The 22156-nt window shown below is 50.6% G+C and overlaps 2 protein-coding genes across 2 annotated transcripts in view; one reads left to right on the top strand and one right to left on the bottom strand.

Moving 5' to 3' along the window:
* The window catches only part of SYN3 (synapsin III), a 405562-nt gene that overhangs the window by 127265 nt on the left and 256141 nt on the right, over positions 1–22156 (top strand). Inside the window, exons 5-6 of the mRNA XM_045826382.1 lie at positions 9043–9199; positions 10591–10680. Coding sequence (XP_045682338.1) covers positions 9043–9199; positions 10591–10680 — 247 coding nt within the window. The remainder of the gene's footprint in view (positions 1–9042; positions 9200–10590; positions 10681–22156) is intronic.
* The window catches only part of TIMP3 (TIMP metallopeptidase inhibitor 3), a 56790-nt gene continuing 47165 nt past the window's right edge, over positions 12532–22156 (bottom strand). Inside the window, exons 3-5 of the mRNA XM_045826383.1 lie at positions 18329–18440; positions 17516–17637; positions 12532–16404 (exon numbers count right to left, since the gene is read on the bottom strand). Coding sequence (XP_045682339.1) covers positions 16207–16404; positions 17516–17637; positions 18329–18440 — 432 coding nt within the window. The 3' untranslated portion in view covers positions 12532–16206. The remainder of the gene's footprint in view (positions 16405–17515; positions 17638–18328; positions 18441–22156) is intronic.

The raw sequence follows: 22156 nt of genomic DNA on the forward strand, positions 1-22156 counted from the left end.
CTTGAAAAGCCCCTCGTGGGCGTCTGGCACTTGGCACGAGCCCAGTTCTGGGTAGTCATGGTTCTTATAAATGACTGCTGTGTGACAGAAAGTCACAAGGGGACTTGGACAGATGTGACAGAGAGGTCAGTGTTGAAAGTCCTGTTTCCAGGTCTGGAATTGGAGGCAGTCATCCCAGAAAGGGCCCTTAGAGGACACTTAGCTGAACTTTGTTTTTGTCATTGAGGAAAACCCAAGGCCCAGAGAGGCAAAGCCGTACTCTCAGAGACCCACAGCAAGCCAGGGACCGAGCTGGGGGAAAGCTACACCATGTATTTCCCACCCACATGTTCTTTGGCATCTTCAGATCCTTTCCCCCTGCTCATTGTTGAAGTGTTATTGACTGTATATGGGCCAGGACCCTGAGACGTGAAGCCACAGCACACTCCCTCTCCATGGGCATCTCCTGAGCATGTACTGTGTGCTGGGCACAGGCTAGATCCCAGGAAAAGAAGCTCAGGTGTAGATACCAACCCCTGGTTGTCACAGAGAACTTGACTGTCTTCAAAGTGTGTGTATGGGTGTTGGCCAACTTTATCCCAGAAAGTAAATAATGCCAGCCCATTCTCCAGGGGAAGTTATATTAAAAGTGAGCATTGAAAGACCAGTAAGAGCAGGCATGTGGGCAAGGGCATCCTGGACTTGCCTTGTTTCCATATTTAACACATAGCAATATTTTTTTATTGATGAGAGAGAGAGAGAGAGAAACAAATTTGTTGTTCCACTTATTTGTGCCTTCATTGGTTGATTCTTTTATGTGCCCGGGCGAGGGGTCAAACCCACAACCTTGGTGTATGGAGATGACGCTCTCACCAACTGAGTGACCCAGCAAGAGCCACATAGTATCCTTAATTTTCATAGTGCTCTATCAGAATGGTCCTTTGCTGTCCCTTTCCTAGTATGTACAGAGTTACACAGGTGAGACAGGTCACAGCTCTAGGAGATAGCTGTCAATCCATGTGGTTGGAGTGTAGGGTGCATCATGGGGAAGGGCCACAGTAGAACTCTAGAAGTGGACCAAAACCATGCCAGGGGCAGGAGTCCATGTGTCATGCTAAAGCATGTGGGCTTTGATCTGCAGACAGTGGAAGCCTCCAAAACCCTTTGTTCAGGAGAGGGACAAAGATCTCTCTGGAGAAGATGCAGAGGACACTTGAGAAGGAAGACCCCTGCCCCAGGAGCAGACAACCTCTCCTTGTGGTTAAGTGGAAGCCGACAACCTATGGGCTGCCAGGAGACATGGTGTGGGTGATTTCCACATGAGTAAGACACACTGAGGGCTAGGGAGAAATCACTGAGGGTGTGGGGTTTGAGTTGGGGGGATAGTTGAGGGGCCGTTTCCTAAGCTTGGGGTATGGCCTGGACAGAGCGCAGTGTGAGTGGTTGGAGATGACGGTGGAGGCAGCCAGGCCCGTGGACCTGGGCAGAAGGGTTTCTTAGGAGCACAGAGGAGCTGGAGCTGCGAGGAAGCCCAGGCCACTTCCCGGGGAGCACTGAGCGCCAGGGGAAGAAGTAGGAACCTCTGTAGGCGGTCGGTGGAGGCTGCTGGAGGGTTCTGAGCAGCACAGTGGCATGAGGAAAGCAGGGTTTCAGGGGCAGTTCAGGAGCGGAATGCTAACTAGGCTGGTAGCAGCAAAGCGACCTCCCCAAGGAGAAGAGCATGCACTGACCACTTTCTGGCCACGGGCCACATTCTTACATGGTGTTTTGCCAACACAATGTGGTCCCATATTTGTTTAAAATGTTTTTATTGAGATATCATTGACATATTTGTTTCAGATGTATAACATAATGATTCAACATTTGTATGTATTGCAAAATGATCACCACCGTAAGTCTAGTTAACATCCATTACCACACATAGTTATACATTTGTCTTTCTAAAGGTGGAGTATTTTTTAAAAGGAGGGGTTTTATGTGAAAGATTTTGTATAAAAGGCAGGTTTCTGGCTTCATCTGAAAGTGCGAGGATTCAGTAAGACTGGACCAGGTATTTCCATGTGGCCACCACGTGTTGGCATCGAGTTACGACTGCCCCCTTTAGCACAGCTTTGCATTTCATTGGCATTTTCCCCATAGCAGTTCTGCTTTGTTTATGTTTATTACGAGTCTGCACAGTGATTTATTTAAAGATTTTAGATCAGTGGTCAGCATTTAAGTAATTAAGAATTTTACATAAATGTGCATATTTGGGCTTTTTTCCTCAAAGTCATTAGGGCCCCCTGGGACCTCATTCCTATGTGGCCATGATGGCTGGAGCTCAGGCCCTCCTCCAGTTCACAGTGCCCACGGCTCTTTCTTGCTGTTTGCAAAGGCCTGTGGTCTCTGCCCTTGATCACAGAGCTCTTCTACTGAAAAAGCAAAATGTTTCTTGTACTCAAGTCATTCTTGAAAGTGGAAAAATAAAAGATAGAGTAGGATGTTCATACTTCCAAAGAAAGGTCTACGAGAGCATTGTGGAAATTAGGAATATTCCTCTGTGTTTCCTATGGGAATAAAGAGAGTATGTGTTAGAAGAGTAACTGCTGCAAGTGACTGGCCACTTCACCTGGCTGTTACCTGCTAGGGCCCTGTGGTATTTAGCTTGGGAATCTTGGGGTAGGGGCGGGGAAATCACTTAACACTCAACACTCAGCAGTCTGGTTTCTGAGCCCCGCCCTGTACTACAGAGAGCAATGAGACGAGGGACTTGGATGGGGGGTTAGGAGTTAAGGATCTGTTGAGCTGCTCTAGGCAGGAGGCAATGGGGGGCAGAGCAAGAGAAGGCAGGAGAAGTGTAGGGGCGAATCCTGGACATCTCTCTCAACTGCGGTGGCTCCTCACCAACAGCTGTCAGAGAGAATTGCAGATGGCTCCAGGATGACAGATCCTGGGTTTGTGGGAACACCATAGGCCCTTCAACAGAAGTCAGGAGACCCACTCTGGGGGAGGCTGACGACTTGGGGTCCAGGCACAGTGGGTCTGAGAGGATGGTGAGATGTCCAGCTAGGTGGACGGTGCTGGTTGCATGGTGGCCTTGCACATGGCCTTGAAGCACTGGTCTCATGTGGACCTCATCCTTCCTGTGTTTAATTTCTCTGTGCCTTAATATCTAGACAATAAGTCCACTGGGACTCTCCTCCCCGTAGGGTCATTGTGAGGATTAAAGATAGCATAATTAAAAGCCTAAAAAATGATTCCTTGGTACGTACTCTATAAAGTTGAGTCATTTTTCACTATTGCCTACGAGGACAAGGTGGGGAACCCACTAAATGGAGATGATTCCACAGGGCAGGGAGCCAGCACTGAGCCCTGGAGGAGAGCCATGAGAAGGGAGGAGCTGGGCAGAAGCAGCTGGGAAACAAGGGGAGAGGGCACCTTCGAGGCCAGGAGGAAAAGTTTGGGTGGGGAGGACAGAGGTCAGGCTACAGAGGCCACCGAGGAGAGAGGAGCTCACAACAGGTGTTCTCACTAGGGGAATTTGTCCTCCAGAGGACTCTTGACAATGTCTCAAGACATTTTTGTCATCACAGCTGGGCATGGGGGTGCTATTATGTCTAATAGAGAGAGGCCAGGGGTGTTCCTAAGGTCCTACAATGTCCAGACAACTCTCTGCCCCCAACCCAGCCTCCGACAACAAAGAACTATCCACCCCCAAAATGTCAATAACGCAGGGCCTGGGAAACCCTTCTACTAAAGCCACCGGGTTTCTGGGTGTGTGTTGTGGTTCCAGCACCAAAAGATGTGTGACCTTAGCAAGTGCCTTAACCACTCTGTGCCTCAGTTTGCTTTGCTGGAAAACAGGGCTGATAACAGCAGCATCCTGTTCCAGGACCGTTGTCAGGTTTAAATGCCTGAAGATGTACAGAGGGCTTAGAATAGAGGCTCACATTAGCTGTTATTACTGGAGCTCTGGGGAAGTGAGGGCGTAGCAGAAGCCATTTGGCCTTGGGGTTTGTCATTTAGGAGCACTTTCACTGGGGTAAAAGGGGGACCGGCAGCCAGATGCAGAGGTCTGTGGAGATGGGAGCACGGGGACTGGGGCCAGCTGACACGGACGGCTTGGTCCAAGAGGGGCAGCGATGGGAGGAAGCGGAGGATTGGCTGGTTGTGGCCGCCAGGCCAAGGAGAGGGGACTTGCTTCCCCATCATTTATGTACGGGTGCCAACCAAAAGCGCTGATGGATCCCCAAACCACATTATAACAGAAATGGAAATTTTCAAAACAAGAGAAATCACCTGCAGCCTCACCACCTTAACAAAGTAGCAATTTTCCATCTCTCCTTCCAGGACCATCATTTTTACAACGTTTGAGTCATCACACAGATTCTCTTTTCTATTGTTTTATGCCCCGTGAAATTGTCCCGTAAGCATTTTCCATGATGGTACATCATTGTCACATTTATCATTTTTTCCAAAACAAACATAACCTCCTTGTTTTTTCCTGATGGTAAAAACACCCTGTGCTTTTTTCTTTTCTTTTTTTGTTTTTAAATGCACACAGTAACACAAAGTCTGAAGAAGAACAGAACAACCCATTTCCCATCCTACCCTGAGAGACAACCCGGTTAGCATTTAGGTGAACGTGCTTCCCAACGAATCTTCACACGGTTATCCGTGTGTTGACTTGTTAAATGTTTCCTGTAAACATGGGCATTCCTTAACTAGCGATTCATTTTCAACCTTGAAGCTAAGGTTTTCTTATTGTTAGGGTTGGGCTTGTTGTTTTGGGAAGTGGGGAGGGGGCCGTGGAAGGGTACACGCAGCAACAGAGGAAGCCAGAAGGTTCCGAAAGCTGCCAGAAAGAGGAAGGATTGGGGGTGTGCAGTGTATTTGTCTCCCGAGGCCGCTGCAATGACGAACCCCGGGCTGGGTGACTTAAACAACTGAAACTTCTTCTCTTACAGTCCTGGAGTCTGGAAGTCTGAGATCGGGGTGTTTGCAGGGCTGTGCTCTCTCTAAAGGATCTAGGGAGGGGTCCTCTCTTGCCTCTTCCCGGCTCCTCATGGTTGCCAGCAGTCCTTGGTGTTCCTTGGCATGTAGACACGTCTGTCCTTTACCTCCTTCATCACGTGGTGTCCTTCTCTTCCTCTCCGCGTGTCTGTGTCCGAATGTCCCACTTCTTATAGATACACCAGTCATTGGATTAGGGTTTGCTCTACTCCAGTATGACTTCGTCTTAACTTGATTAAGGCTGCGAAGACCAAAGGTCACACTCGCAGGTAACAGGGCTGAGGATTTCAACATATCTTTTTGGAGGACACAAGTCAACCCACAGCATGTGGGATCCCCAGGGTGATGGAGGAATGGAATGGAAATAGCGAGGACGCCTTCTCCGGAACGAACAGGAAGGAAGAGACCACGATAAACAGACTGAGATTCTGAGACAGAACAGGGAGATAAGGAAGCTACTTCCTCCAGCAACTCAAGCCTGTGTTTTGCGAACATCCTAGTACTTTATAAAGAGGGCCCCGGGGCTTGTCAGAGAGCCCAGATGTCCGTCCCAGGCCCCTTTCCCACCGTCACCACACCACACAGGTGGCAGCTGCCTGTGGGCCCCACAGGCCCCACTATAGTATCCTGCTGTCCACTCACCACCAGATCCATCTAATTTTGTTTCAGCCTGGGCTGACTTCTTGCACCCACAGTCCTTTCGTACGGCCCATTCAAACCCTTCTGTCCGCACAGTGTGCGCACCTCCTGTGTTCTGTTCTTGCTGCCGCACGGTGGTCCATGAGCCTTCAGGGGCACAGAGAATGTTTCTATGATCTCCCCTTTCCTCGGGACACCTGGTCTTGCTGGTCTACTCAGTTCTCTTAGCCTCCTCTTCCCAGATCCGTACCGAGATTGAATCTGCAGAGGTAGAGGGGCTTGGGGAAGGCTTGTGAGGAGTATGGAGACAGCGAAGAGGAAACCTGCAGTCTCTCTGCTGGTGGGTCAGATGCACATGTCACACAGTCTGGAGCCCTCCCAGGCAGAGCTGGGGTCAGGCCTGGGTGTGACAGGTCAGCACGTGACCAAAACAGGAGCATTATCATCTCCCTTTGTCCACTCGGCTCTTGAGGAACAAGGGACAGTTACAGAACAGCAGTCAAGGAGGCCAAGAAGAATGAGGCTTCTCTACTGATTAACTTAGGTCTGAGGCACAGCCCAGCCAAGATCTTGTCTTGTCCTCACGGGCTTCCGCCTACTGGAGGGAATTATTACACCTCTCCGACGGTTAAAAGTCACCCTGCCTTTGGCCCCCCGCCTCCTGACGCTGCCTGGAGCCCCCAATAATCTCCCAGCAATGCATCACCTGTCCCGTCTCCACCATTTAATTGCGGGTTGTCCTTGATTTCCTCGCCAGTGCCAAAAGCCACTTCTGAGAAAGACCTGGGGGCAGAAACCCAAATAACATAGCTCATAGTAAGTCTAAAGCCGAAAGAACCAGAAAACCCAGGCAGAGCCCGCAGCCAGGACGTGCCGACTTGTGTGGGATTGAAGGAGGCCTTCTTGCCCAGGCACGAAAGACACAGGGCTTGGGCCCCGTGGGACGGTGGAGACACGGGGCAGGAAGGGATTCGGGAGCCTCGTTGGGACTTTGTTTTTTTTTTTTTACCCAACCCCATCTCTTGCCGCCACCTCATCAGACTTTACACTCCTGCATGTAACAACTGTACATTTTTCCACTGTCTCCCAGTATCAGTCAGCGCCATGGGGATGGGGAGCAACAGTCCCCATTCAACTAGTGTGGGCGAAAACGGGAGCTTAGTAGCTCAGATGCTTCAGAAGATAAAAGTGACACTGGTGTCAGCCTCAGCAGGCTTCAGGGATTCTCCCTCCTTGTCTTTGTTCCTCATGGCACTTCTGTCGCAGATGAGGCCACGTCACAGATGTAGCAAGAAAATGCTCTTGATCACCGTGGCTTACCTGGCCACGCCTCTCTCCCCGCACTCAAGAAGGGTTCTGATGGGCCCCTCAGATCAGAGATGTAGTCCCTGGACCTGTTCCTGTCCAGGGGAAGGTGGTTCTCTGACTAGAGAGGGTTTTATCATGGGCTGTGTTTAAAAAAAAAAAAAAAAGAAAAGTGGGTATCAAGCATGTTTAACAAAACCAGCACAGTCCACTCCGCCCCCCAGTACAAGGTCCACCCATTCAGTAGCAGGTGCTGTTCCTTCCACCTGGAATACCAGCAAGACCTCCTTTTCTTTCAAGACCCACGCCTTCCAGTACACACTCATCCACCCCCACCTCCCCAGAAAGAGTTGAGTACACGCTGGGGCCACCTTAGCACCTTGTACGTGCCTCTGTTACTTCACATGCTTACTCATTTGTCCACTTAGCAAATTCCTATCCTTTAGTATTGCACCCAGCTTCTCTTGGATTGTGGGTCTCCTGAACAAAGGGGCCATGTCCCACTCATCTCTGGGTCTCCGCCACCCACCAGGGTGCTTGGCCCACTGTCAGGGCCTGGTAAGAGCTGGGGGCTACATCCTCAGAGGTTTGAGTGACATGAAGGACATGGCTAGAGAAGTCGGGGTGCTGGGTATGGGGGAGGAACTGCATGCCACAGGTCACCTGGTTGGAGTCACTAATTTCTCTGCATTCCGGGCAAGTCCTCGTACCCTAGACTGTCAGGGAGGACCCTGTGCACATCAAACCAGCTGCAGTGCCATTCAAGTTACTGTGCCCTGCTGGCTGCTGTGTCATGCCAGCTACAGTGTTACTAGAGGACAGGGAGTTTTCAGCTCCATTGTAACCTTACAGGACCACCTGGTGCACATTACTGCCTTGCTACAGGCCTCAGTTTCCCCATATGTAAAGTACATGGGAAAATGGTTCCATTCTAAGAATGCAGTAAGGGCATAGGCATAATAATTCCAGCTCCACGTCCCTCCCCCAGTCCTAGCCAGAGTGACATGATTGACTGTTTCCATGAGTGCAGCGTAAGCCATACCTGTGTGTCACAGTCCACCTGGCCACCTGGGGATGAGTTACACCTTGCCTGGGGAGATGCTTGCCATTTCCCAGGGGGACAAGGAGGTGATGTTCATGTATATCAATCACTCCTTCAACATGTACTTACTATGCCCCTGGGTCCATGGCGCCAGGCCCCGGGGTGCACAGCAGGCCGCGGGGTGCACAGCAGGCCCCAGGCCCACGGCTATGTGAGAAGCATCTGCACACGTAGCACATTCTTTACCGTGTCTTCCGTGGAGGCAAGTCCTTTCCCTGTGAGAGTTACTTTAATTTACCTCTGAATTATTTTAAAGAGACGGTTTATTTGAGGCTAAGTGTCTGACTCGGGAGGAGCTAAGTGGGTCATAGCATTCGGAGTGTGAGCCACCTACTGTGAGGCTGACTTTCTCGTGTGACTTTGAGGAGTCCAGAAACAGATGGATCCTGGGCAGCAGGAGTGAAACAATGTGTCGATCCACCTGGCGCCTTGCACTGGAGGGAAAGTGTATGGACCTGGACCCAGATGGCCCGAGTTCAAACGTGGCTGTCCTGCTTCCTGGCTTTGTAACGGGGGGAAATGCATAACCTCTGTGAGCTGTGGTGTTCCCGTCTGTAAAACGGGGATATATACAGTCCTGACCTCACCCGGGGCGCTGGTGAGCACTACTCAGGACTGCGTCCCCAGAGGGACCTCGGCACGTGCTCGGCCATCGCATCCGCGCTCTTGCTGTTTCCTTGAAAGGGACAAGACGCACTTGGCATATGCGGGAGGGGAGCCATTCTGTGCAGGGGGTTGAGAACCAGAGCCACAAAGCTACTCAGACCCGGCCCTGCCACTTACAAAGGAAACAGCCTACGAAAGAAACACAAGAAAGTGAGAGTTGTTGTCAGTCATTTGACTTGATGCTTGGAACTGACCCTCCTCATCCACACGTCCCCCACCCCATCGCCCTTCTGAACTGAGGGCTCCCCGTGGGCAGTGACCGCGCCGGGCCAGTGCTCTCCCCAGTGGGCTGCGGCCGATGCCCTGGTGTTCAGCTCTGCATGGCTTGGTAGCACCGCTGTCGTCCCCTCTCTTGGCAGATCCTTCAAGCCGGACTTCATCCTGGTGCGCCAGCACGCCTACAGCATGGCCCTGGGCGAAGACTACCGCAGCCTGGTCATCGGCCTCCAGTACGGTGGGCTGCCTGCCGTCAACTCCCTCTACTCCGTCTACAACTTCTGCAGCAAGCCCTGGGTGGTAGGTGACGGGCCAGGCTGACCTGGAACCAAGTGGGGGCAGTGGCAGGACCTCCCAGCCCTGAAACGGGCCTCCTCCCCAGCGTGGAGACCTCGGAAATGAAAAGAGTCTTTTTTAAGCACCTGGATAAGCAACTTGGGTCCCAGTTCCCTTCATGTAATTATTGCCTAATGAATATTATATGGCAGTATATTATGATACAGTGGTATCTTATAATGATATTAGTAGTAAGAGGCAGTACTGTACTGTGCTTACTAATATTCTATCATATTATTGTTTTTAACAGTAGGCACTATTTATGGAGCGCTTAGTAATTGCCCAAAAATTGTGTTGTCAATCTATTGTTAACATGTGAAGTGGGCTTATTACTCCATTGTACAGAAAAAGAAGCTCAGTTTCAGAACACAGGAGCTCACTCAGAGTCACATAGCTAGTGAGCTGCTGAAACCAGAACTTGAAGCCCTCTTTGCAACCCCCAAGACTTTAGTTCCCCGACCTTCTATCCCTCAGTCTCAGTCATTCACTTGATTTATCTGAGTCTCCATTTAAATGTTACCTGTAAGGGAGGCTTTTCCTAAAATACCACCACTCTACTCCTCTAAATAATCTTTTTTTAAAGTCAATATTCAGAAATTGAGGCATTTTTTTAAAGATTTTATTTATTTATTTTTAGAGAAAGGGGAATGGAGGGAGAAAGAGGGAGAGAGACACCAATGTGTGGTTGCCCCTCACATGCCCCCTACTGGGGACCTGACCCACAACCCAGGCATGTGCTCTGATTGGGAATCGAACCGGCAACGCTTTGGTTCATAGGCCAGTGCTCAATCCACTGAGCCACACCAGCCAGGGTTCCCCTAAATATTCTTAAATCCCTCTAATACATTGCATATTTAATCCTTACAACAATCCTGTGAGTTTGAATCTCTTGTTTTCTCCACTTGCAAATGAGGAAACTGAAGCTCAGACCCCTAAAGGCACTTTTCCAGGCTACTCAGATAGTAAGTTATGGAGCAAAAATTTGAACCCAGAGTCTATGTCATACCTGCTATGCAATATGCCTCTCCAGAAAGAAGGGAATGGCAGGCAGAGGACATGGCATGAACAAGAGCAGGTTGTGCCTGTATGAAATGCCGAGGGTGTAGGAAATGCTCACTAAAAGTCATTGAGCTGAACTCAGTGGGCCTGGCAGGAATGAAGGGGCTGATGCAGCCAGATGATGGAGAGGATGGATCTCCAGCCAAGGGCTCTGGCCTTTCCCCCAGAGGCAGAGGTCAGCTGCTGTAGCTACTACCGCTCAGAAGAGTCAGAGGCTCGAGGCCTGGGATCGAGGGGGAGGTGCTGCCATTCTAGGTAACAAGTGTTGACCAATGTTCTCTCCTCTTCTGACCTAGTTTTCTCAGCTCATTAAGATCTTCCATTGCCTGGGTCCTGAGAAGTTCCCGCTTGTGGAGCAAACGTTTTTCCCCAACCATAAGCCAATGGTGAGTGCCCTTGTTTACTCTGTTTATTGGCATGATCTGGAACAAACACAGGTGTTTTTGTTCTTGGTCCATTTGAATGGAGGAGGTGGGCTCAGGGGCTTCTCGCTGACTGCTGAAGCTCTGAGGAAGAATCGCGACATCTCGTGGGAATGCCTGGCTTTGCTAAGGACAGAGGCACCTCTCCAGGTGAAATCTGAGGCAGTGGGACGAATGACAAAGGTGGGCAGAATTCCTTGGGACATCGGGAATTTTCAGCCAACAAGGGGACAACTTGCACTAGCATGTTGGAGCCAAACGTTGATTGATCATAAAGGTAAAAGAAGTTTCACATGTAGGATGTTATTTCATTTGAGCCTGTGCCAGACTTGGTTTCTACGCTTATTTGAATAAAAGCAGTAATATTTGATTTGCATTGATTGTTGAAGGGGTTTCCTTGTGTGTCCTCTTCACATTTCTAACTTTTGAATATATCTGTGGTTGTCTCTGGGAAGTGGTTGGAGCTTACCTTGGAGTATGTGGTATAGCCTGCCATGTGGCGGGTAGCTGGGTGAGAGCGGCTGCTGTCTTTCTGAGTGGGTTGGAGAGCTCTCCATCCCACAGCTAGAAGCTGGTTGGAAGTGTCCCGGGCAGCTGGAAACAGCCAGTGACGTGCCTGCTTGCATGGTTGGTGGTCTACTTAAGGCAGTCAAGGGAATACAGGGCTGCAGCCCCACACGTGCCTTGGAAACAGGATAGTCAATAGGTTTTCTGATTATACTAGCTGGAGACAGTAGCCTGTGTGTAGAATTCCAAGCTCAGCTACGGAGCTGGACAGTCCTGTTTGGAGACACTGATGGGTACGGTGCAGGCTCCAGGTGGGAGCAGTCTAACCGGATGGAGTAGCCCTCCATTGATTGTCTTTCACTTATATCTGATCCCGTGAGAGTCATAGAATCCTGGATGTGCTGGCTGGAATAGAAGGGCATGTGGAACCAGGCATATTCCAGCAAAGTGTGAACACTGGAGAAAACTGAGGGTTTATCATCAAACCAGCCTGAGTTTGAGTCCTAGTTCTGCCTAACTACTGGTAGAGCTTGGGTAGTGAATAAACCTCCATGAGCCTCAGCTTCCATCACTGAAAACCATGGATGATAGTGGAACAACCTCACTGGGTTTGTTGAGGTTTGATGAAATCATGTGTACAGTGTGCTGTGCCTGACATACGATAGGTGCTCGAAGAATGGGTTTAAAGTAAGGGCAAAGCTATCCCCGGAAACATCGTGCACAATGGGATGAACGCTGGGTGAAGGGTCTACAGCCAGCCAAACCGACTGAGGGTGCCAAGCCAGCCCTAAGCTCTGGGAGGGCTTTGCCATCTGTTGGGAGGCCTCCTGAGTTCCTGGCATTCCCCGGCTAGGCTGAGCCACACTTGGAACTGCAGGCAGGCATTTGGCATCAAGGACCACTGTGTACAGCCTTCCCCTTCCCACTTCCACTCGGCTGAGCCTCTTGGGGAGAAAACAGGGAAGGCCAAGTCAGGGCTCCAGTCTGGGAGTACCTGTACCACTAACGGGTAATTAGATAAAGACCCAGGTTCCATAGAACTACGGAGATCTCTGGCCATAGAATCAGGGAACAAGGTCAGGGCTGGATTAGCATCCTGGAGGAAATCTAAGATGCCTCCCCAGAAGTCCCCCCTGCCTGGGAAAGGACTGGGGCAGGGCGGGTCCGAGCTGTGGGAGTGAGTGAGTGAGGGGCGTGTGCACGGGCCTGGAGGCGGGACGGGCAGGACACAGCAGCTCCCAGGGCCCTCTGTGGTCTGTGTCACCCCCGACGGCCGTCAGGACACAAGGAGGCCAGAGACTGCAGGTGTGTGATAGAAATAAAACCACTTTACTGTTTAGAATCAAGGACACACTATAAAAAGTGAACATTATGCAACATTACAAGACAATATACATTCACGGAATATAAAATTCATAAATAACATGGAGGAAAACTGTAAACAGTGCTACAAAATTTAGCAACAAATACATTCCTTCTAGACAGGGTTTCCTCTGGTTGGTGTCTCTCCATCACTTCTGGGTCTCAGGACAGCAGACTGGCTAAGGGGGAAGGTGGGGGTGCAGGAAAGTCTACAAGGCCCCTCAGAGCATGAATCCTGGTCTCTAAGTTATTCCCCTTCTCATACCTCTCAAGAGCCATTTAGGTGGCTGTTGAACTCTGTGTCTCCTATTTGTCTCCATTTTGTTTTGCTTTTGCCATCAGATCTTCAAAGTCTTTTTCTTGTGTAAAACTGTCTTGGTGACATTTTTATTTTAGGCAGCCAGGAGCAAAACACTTGGGTGTCATCTTAGGGTAACCCATACTGGCCACCGTCAAGCACAGGATGGTGGGCTGGGGCTGGAAGGGTCTCATTTCCCTTGGTGTCTCTGAGACACAGCTGCCCCTATACATCATTTATGTCTTGAAGTGCTCAAGAACGGTGGCATGGAAATGGTGCTCATGGGCTGTAGCTTGACCACTGTTTAGGTCTGGGGCTGGGTGGGTCTCCCAGTACTATCCACCCTGCCCGATGGAGCACTGACCTGAGAAACAGAGCCTAGGTGTGTGCTTCCTGGAGACGGAGGCAGAAGAGATGGCCAGGGGGAGGCCAAGAGATCTTGAATTACAGGTCTCATGGCCTGGAATTTTTCGGAGAAATCATGGCTTCCCAACCGGATGGGCACAGGGAGTACGGGAGCAAAGGAATGGGAATGACCAGCAGACTGCTGGGGGCCAGTTGATACAGCACAAGAACGTGGATGTCCTTGCTGGTTTCTCCCACCAGCCTTCCACCTGCTCCAGAAAGCACAGGGATGCTGACAGGAGGAGGCTGGAGGCGTCTCAAGTGCTAGCTCCTTGTAGTTCCCCCAGTTCGCCAGTCCAGCTGCCCAGACAAGAGAAGTGTTTACCCTCGTTCCACTGTAGAATTTGATTCAGGAAAATGGTGGCATGTGGGTTTCAATTTTTTTTTCTCTTAAACACAATGTACACATATTACAGCCTACACATGACACAAGATTTAGCAAAATAAAACGTTCACAATATGATTGAAATACAGAAGTGTCTCAGCTACATAATGACTTTAAATTATACAGGAAGTGAACAGGTGAAATAAACAAAGCTATAGCTTATAGAAAGCTCAAAAACCGCCCTCTGACAACACCGCTTTGCAAAGGACCCTCCGTCGCCGAGGACCTGCTGTTCTCCTCGCCAGGGCCTGGCAGATGGGCCTGTGGCTCCACCAGCTTATCTGCAGGGAAACTTCAGGTGGCTCGTGCTCCGGCCTCACCCCAAGTCCCTGCTGTGTGTGTGGAGGTGACTCCACCAGGGACCGAGAATGGTCAGCTGCCCCATGGAGGAGAGGCTGATGTCTGACCACGGGAGGGCGCTTGTACGGGTTGGATTAGGGGTGCCACCTTGTAAGACTTTGAGGTTGAAAGAACATCTTAAAAACACCAAGTCTAGGGCTTACCCCTTAAAAGCCACTGGCCTGCGGACCTCTGCTGCTCCTGCTCACACTGCCCCATGGAGATGGCAAAGCCTCCTGTTTCCCTCGTGCCACATGTCGTGGCCACAAGGGCAAAGGGACGAGGGAATGGAATCAGTCCCAAGGAAACCAGATGCCTTCACCGCCTTCCCGCTCGGGGATTCTGCCAAACACCCTGCCTGGGCATTTGTGTGTACGTGCGAGACATTATTACAATGTATAGTCTGCTTCTGTTTTGTCTCCTGTTTAAATTGGCAGCTCTGTTTCCTAAAGCGGAATGAACTGAAGATACAAATACTAATAGAGGATAAATATCCATAATCTGAAAAAAGAGAGCAGTCGTGTTAAATGTCACCATCCTACCATCCCCAATTCTGTGAAATAGACATGATCTCCTACTCTCAGCATCTCGTTTTCAGCACTAAAACTTAAAATAATTTTATTTAATTGGAGAATTTATATTATAGTTTTATTTCAAAAAAAAACACCAAAAACCCCTCCAGCTGATTGCAGAGTCGGGCTTCCCCAGTGACCATCGATTGGAATCCATGAGGTAAGGACCTCAGGAGGTGGTATTCACCCACCAGTGAGCTGGAGAAAGAGAACCAAGCTGTCCCCAAACCCGGGAGAGGTGGCCATCTGGCCTTGGCATGACACATGATGGCACTCGGCAGCTTCCCCTCCTGTGCCCAGGCCCCTGACCCACACTAACTCTCGCCCCCCATCTGAGCCCAGCCAGGAAGGCAGTTACATGAAGGCCCCGAACATGAAGCAGGAGAAAAGGAGAGGGACAGAGGTCAGGAGACCCCGGTTAGAGGAATGCTGAGGGTGTTCAGAATTTCAAATTTTAATTAAATTTTGTTTTAAAAAAAGTCAACTTGGAATGTCATGATTTTCTTCAAACAAGCAACAACAACAAAATAGAAGAGATTAAACTATTGGTGTATTTAACAGCATTGAACAGAATTCTGTGTCCTGTAAAAAAATCAGCTTATGTCCTCGTGTGGGTATATGCAAATGTGTATACAAACACATCCCCCTAGGTGAGCTAAACACTACTTTGGAAATAGTATTCTCTACCCAAGTCTACTTGACTATACCTGTGGATAGTGTACGGTGCGTGTGTTTCTCCAATTTACAGAAGGGCAAGCTCCTGGCCAAATCTACCACGGAGTTTTCCAGGAGGAAACCTTGGGGGAGTCAGGGAGAAGAAAGACCTTCAACTCAGCCTTTCACCTGAGCTTTTGCACGAGGCAGGCAAACTGCCTCCTGACCTCAGGCAGATGTTTTAAGTCCTCACCAACTAAGAAAGTTCTATGACTCTGGTCCGGCTGCTTGCTCCAGACTCAGAAACATCTGGTCAACCCAAGCATCGCTGGGCTGGGGGGAGTGTGTGTGTGCTGCATCATCTCAGACCTCTTATAGTTCCTTCCTTCCCTCTCCCACTCGTGCACGAGAGAGACACAGACACACAGTCTGGCTGGGACATGCAGTAGCACCTCCTTGGTGCAGAAGATCTGCAGACCTTGCTACCAGTTGCTACCTTTGACTGAAACAGCTGGCCTTTCAGCAGCATCGTTGTCTGTGTCCTCTATGTGCTCAAGTGGAGAAAGGCAGAGGGGAGAGGGTCCAGGAGATGAGCAGGAGGGGGAGAAGAAAGCGGAGTAAGTGTCACAATGCCTGAATAGGGTAATTTTTTGATTTTTGTTTTCCTAAAAAAATATAGATTATGTTACCATGAAGAAGAGGAGAATACATCCCTCATTCTCTCTGGCATGGCACCAAAAATTTCCAGGCGGAAATAGGTGATGTCAAAAACCAAAAAGAAGGGGCGGGGTGGGGCCAGGAGGATGTTTCCGAATAAACTGCATATGACAGCACAGACTTGAAGTGTTCGAAGTGCTAAATTTGCGAGAGAACAGGCACTAATTTCATTGTCATCATTTGGGAAGAGTTAGTGTCCAAGGGAAGCTCGGCGGGAAGGGAGGGAGGTGAGGCGGGGCAGGGGCTGGTGCTCAGGGGTCTGTGGCATTGATGATGCTTTTGTCTGGGGGGGCCCATCCTCGGTACCAGCTGCAGTAGCCGCCCTTCTGCCGGATGCAGGCGTAGTGTTTGGACTGGTAGCCAGGGGAGCCGAAATTCGAGAGCATGTCGGTCCAGAGACACTCATTGTTGGAGCTCACGAAGCAAGGCAGGTAGTAGCAGGACTTGATCTGCAATGAGATAACAGCCAGCGGTTGAGAGACTCGGCCGTGGTGGACCCTGGCCGGCCTGGTGCGTGCCTGAGTCTGGATCCAGAACCCGGGACCAGTGCAGGGGGAGCCCTGCCACACCAGCCCCTTGGTGAAAATAACATAAGTGATACTTGCTGACACTGACTGCGCGTCTCCTGTGTGCCAGACCTTCTGCTTAGGGCTGCTCTGTCATTCCCTTCAATTCTCTTAACAGATATATCTGCCTTTTCGGATAAGGAAATAGAGGCTCAGACAGGCTCAGTAACTTAACCGCACAGCCAGGTCACACAGCCAGAAAGTGGTAGAATTACACATTTGAGAGGGCTTTTCCTTCTCACATGGTAACCAGCAAGGATGAGTGATCTCAGCTGTAGTAGGGAACTGAGGAATTAGAAAGGGTAAAGCATAAACTTTGGAGTACAGCTGCCCTGCACTGGAAATCAGACTTAAGGAGCTGTGTGACCTACAGCTTGTTACTTAAGGTCTCTGAGCCTCTATTTCCTCATCTGCAAAATGGGGATAATAGTAATAAAAACCGCTGAGTGGGTGTGAGAAAACAGCCCAGCTCCTTCCCGCGGCAGGAAGGCCGTGTGCCCTGTCCCTGTGCTTGGGCCAAGGAGTTGGGCCTCGCTGAAGAGTCACCTTCTGTGACGTGTGGTGTCGGTGCTCCTGAGCTAGCTCTCTCACCAGGGGCGGGAGCCACCGGTGAGTCAGCTGCTTGAGTGAGCACACTTGGGACTACCTGGCGGGACCTGCCAGTGTCAGGACCCTGTTGTACCTGCCACCAACTTGAGCCAAGGGAGGGGCCAGGGACGCTGAAGAGCCCTCGTGTCCCAGCAGCTGCCCAGTGGGCAGCAGGGAGGCAGCAGATTAGAGCAGATGACATTCTTCTCTCTCCCTCTTTGCTCCTCGGCCTGGGAGCAACATTCCTCACCACCCCTGCTCAGACCTGCCCCTCTGCCCGGGCCCCACACTCACTCCCTTCCCAGCAGAAGGGCCCAGAGTCCAACAGAGCAAGAGCTGATATTTCTGGGGTGGTGAGCCAGCACCCCATACCTCCCACCCCTGACCTTCCTCTCCCAGGGCTTACCTTGCAGTTACAACCCAGGTGATACCGATAGTTCAGCCCCTTGCGCTGGGAGATGGTGAGCTGGTCCCACCGCTCCACGAAGTTGCACAGTCCTATGTACACCTTCCCATCATAGATGCGGCCTAGAGAGGGAGAGAGGACAGTGCAGGGAGGGGTGTGTTTCCAGAGCCCGGCCAGGAGGGAAAGAATTCACACCTACTGAGTACCCACCTTCGGCCAGGTACCATGCTAAGCATATGTTAGTCCTAAGATTTTGGTTAACCTTAAAAGGCATAGGGGAGAATGTCTCCCCATTTTCCAGATGGGGAAAATGAACTTGGAGAGGTTGAGTGATTTGCAGAAGCTCTCAGCCCATGAGGCACTGAAGCTGGCATTAGAGGCCAGCTCTTCACTTCCCACATCACTGATCTCGGTTTTTGATTTTGTTATTGCCTTTCCTACATGGACTGCATAAAGGGGGCGGGGCAATGACATTCAAAGACAAATCTCATAGGCTGACTGTGAGGTGGAGAGGAACAGGTACTGGAGATCCCTTTTCATTGACTGAAGCGCCCAGAAACTGTAAAAATCAGAGATCTCCTCCACGGGGTCAGTGGTGGAGCTAAGACTGAAACCCAGCCTCAGCACAGGAGCCTCAAGCTCCCGCCTCGGGCTGTGGGAATTGGACTCAGCACTAGACCCTCCTTACAATCCACTGGGCACACAGCACAGACCCTTGGGGCACTTCTGGTCTACCACTCCCCAATGCTTCTGAAAGGAAGGAGCAGCGGACCTCGGCCAAACCCTGGCCCACGTGCTAGCGCCGGCCGTTACCTGTCAGCAGGTACTGGTACTTGTTGACCTCCAGCTTAACACCGCAGAGACTCTCGGACGCTTCCGTGTAGATGTACTGCACGTGGGGCATCCTGCTGAAGCCTCGGTACATCTGCGGGCAGAAGGAATGTTGGGAGAGGAGGCTCAGGGCTCAGGCACCATGCTGTCCTTTGGTCTACGGGAACCTGACTCCCCGAAGTGGCCGTCGTGGGGCCGGTCCCCAGCCTACCCACCCCAGGTCTTTCATGCCAGGTGAGGCCACCTAGTCTCCTCGAGTGAGCCGTCACTGGCGTCTGCCCAGAGAGACTGTCCTGTCCAGCCAATCGCACCTCCTATTCCACATCTGCCCCCCAAAACACTCTAGAGACACACTTTTCTCGAATCCCAACACCTGTATGGAAGCCGAAGATGAACTTGCTGTGCAAGGGGTCCTACCTGCTTCCCCCACCTCGGGACCTACGCTCCCACAAGGCAGCCAGCCCACATTCTCGTGACATCTCCGAGACATTCTCCAGTGTCTAAAAACACTCTCACTTACATTCCCTCGCCGTACTCTCCCCTCACAAGAACCCCGGGAGGCAGGTACTGTTGTACCCGTGGGACCCAGGAGGGCTCTGGGAGAATGTCTGTCTGGTGGGGGAAAGTCGAACTCAAGCCCGAGGTTCTCCGTGCCTTTCTCCTTCTGACCATCCAATGAAAGCACTGAGTTGTCTTACCACAGGTAAAGCACACAGATTCGTACAAAACTGCTAGATTTTCTTAAATTAAACACGTCAATAATTATGAAATTGCTGATATTTAGGCATTTAATCTACAACACAATCTGATACAGCAGCTCTCAACTGAGGGCAATTTTATCCCCACCCCAGGAGACACTTGGCAAAGTCTGGAGACATTTTTCCTTGTCACAACTGGCAGGTGGGTGGGGTGACTGGGGTTGCTTCTGGCATTGGTGGATGAGGCTAGGGATGCTGCTAAATGTCCTGTGATGCATGAGACAGTCCCCACTGCAAAGAAGTATGTGGAGCCAAACGTTAATAGTACCAAGGCTGAGAAACTCTGCTCTAATACTAGCCCATTTAAACTCATGACAGCCCTATGTGGCAGGAACTATTATATCCATTTTATAGATGAGGAGCCTGAAGCCCGGGGAAATGAATGGCTTGTCTGGGGCCACACGGTTGGTAAATGGCAGAGACAGGAGTCCAAGCAAAGGAATTTGCTCCATAGTCCATGCTCTTAACCATTACCCTAGGGTGTCTCCAACGGCAGCCTCACAAGTTCATGGCCAAGGGCCTCTGATGCAGGCAAATGCCACATGACTCCTGTGCCTGCTTTATCAGCATGCACCACAGCCATTGGTATGACGTAACAGAGTCTGAACCACTTGGTGACTCCTGGTCAAGTCCATGAGTGTCACATGGGTCTGGATCTGTCAAGACAACGTTGAACTACGTGAGCTAGTGGGGGGGAGGGAGGGCACCAAGGTGTTGCCCAATCCCAGGATCCCTCCAGTGCTCAGAATACACAGGCCGTGGACTGCTGGTGGTCTCTGGGCTTATCCCAAGGGTTTCCAATAGGACAATGGCTCTACATGAGCTCCTGTCATGCGTCATTAATTCACTTATGGCAATTAATAAAAAGTCAGACATCACCTCATTGGTGTCTCATCTAAGTGCCTCCCGTTTGGGCTAATGGGCTATTTTTTTCTCCTCCCCTTCTTTTAAGTGGCGACTGGCTGGCGGGGGTAGGTGGTCCACTAGGAGCTCTGCCACCAGAAGAGGTCGGTTGGGCCGGCAGAACTTGGGAGCCTCTGCCTTTTTAAGGGGAGCGCTCCTGTAATTGTGTACAACCGTCCATACAGATGGTTTTCATTTACCTGGCTTCCCTTCTTAACCCCCTTCTCCCGTGAGACAGCTGCATGAGGCAACTCAGCCAGGCGCTGCGAGAAGTGCTGTCCGCACTCAGTTTTCAATTATGCTGCGGGGAGCAGGGGGGCATCACATCCCCCGCCCCCCACCATGTCCTCAGTGATGGATGGCGCCTCTCCGGCTTTAACGGGAACCATGCTTAGGAGCGCTGTGCTGTGGGTGCCATTGAGTGAAATGTCCTGTGCCCAGCACCTTCTCGTCTTTGGTGGGCGTGACCCTTGAGTCGGCAGCACACGGTTCAACTCAGGACTCGCTCTAGACCCTTTGGGCCCCGTTTGTCGGAGCCAGAGGCCCCGTTCATTCCGTGTCGGTCTTTCCCCTTTATCTGCTTTGCGGGTAAGAACTAGCTCCTGTTTAGACTCCAGTGACTTCAACTGCTCAGTAGGAACTTGACTTGTCAAAATCAGCTTGGCGTCCCTGCTGCTTTTGAATTTGCAGGAACCGTTATTTTAATAGCAGTTCCAGCCCCGGCACGCGGAGCCAGAGCTGGAATGCATCGCCAGCGATGGCGTCTGACAGATTCAGTGCTGCCGTGCGGGGTCAGCTCTAAAGATAACAATATGATCCATGTTTCACAAAGGTACATCCTACTCATTTTGTTGTCTTTTCTTTATAATAAGCCTACCGTTCCCTAAATATTGATCCTAAAGTGTCATTAGATCCGTCATCAGAGAGACCTGGGATTGGTTTGACGAATTTAGGAGGGTTATAGTAGGCTCATAATGCACGACAATCGGAGAATCAGAGCATCTCAGAATCTCGAAGGATGTTAAAGGTAATCTGCTCTAACCAATGTGGTGGAGGGTTAACGGTGAACCTGGGCTCTATAGACAGAGTCCGAACCCAGTCTCCACCATTTGTGAGCCACTTAGAAAGCTACTCAGTTTCTTCATCTGCAAAATGGGGCAAAGTACTTACTTCGTAAGGTGCTCTTGAGAATTAAGTGACTTAGAATAGCACTGAGCATACACCATTTCGTCAAAGCTAGCTTAAAAACAGTGATATTAAAATCCCTACTGAGGGCAGGGAAGGGTTTGGTCCTACGTGTCTCTGCCCCGCCTCCTGCTCTCTCAGTGCCAATAGTTAAAGCTGGTTTGGAATTCCACATGTGAGCAAGCTGTTCTTTCCTCTCCTCCGGCCTTACTGAGGTACAGACAGATAAAAAGGGCATGTACTTCAGCTGCACAACGTGATGTTTAGATATATGTGCGTGTTGTGAAGTGGTGACCTCAGTCGAGCTAGTTAACGTATCTGTCCCCTCACATAGCTACTTTTCTGTGTGTGACAGAGCACTGACGTGCTCCTCTCTTAGCGCATTTACAACGTACCACGTGGCGTTGGTAGCGAGCGGCTCCCCGCTGTACATGCGATCGCCAGCATTTATTCATCCTGCGTAACTGACACTTTGTGCCCTTTGACCACAGTCTGCCCCTCCCCCCACCTCCCTGCCCGCAGTAACTGCCATTCCACCTCTGCTTCTAAGAAAGAGTCGACTCTCTTAGATTGATTCCCCATAAAAGTGAGACCATGCGGTGGTTCTTTCTGCGTCTGGCTTATTTGACTTAGCGTGCCTTCCAGGTTCCTCCTGTTGTCACAAAGGATAAGATTTCCTTCTTTTTTAAGGCTGAGTAATATTCTTGTGTGTGTGTGTGTGTGTGTGTGTGTGTGTGTGTGTGGTTTGACACTGGACCCTACCAGCCCCTGGGCCTCCCATCTTGGTGGCATCTACACAAAGTTCCAAGAAGTTAGCTCCCCTTGGAGTGAAGGGACAAATAAGGTGTTTCAGAGTCTGAGGGAATTGGTCAAATATTTGTCGCGCCTACAGAAGATGAGCACTGTGCTGGATGCTGCTTTTATATCACAAACTCATTTACAGACCGAGCAACAGAGTTTCGCA

This window comes from Phyllostomus hastatus, unplaced genomic scaffold (assembly GCF_019186645.2).
Source record: "Phyllostomus hastatus isolate PE091 unplaced genomic scaffold, TTU_PhHast_1.1 phas_scaffold_755, whole genome shotgun sequence".
NCBI classification, from domain to species: domain Eukaryota; kingdom Metazoa; phylum Chordata; class Mammalia; order Chiroptera; family Phyllostomidae; genus Phyllostomus; species Phyllostomus hastatus.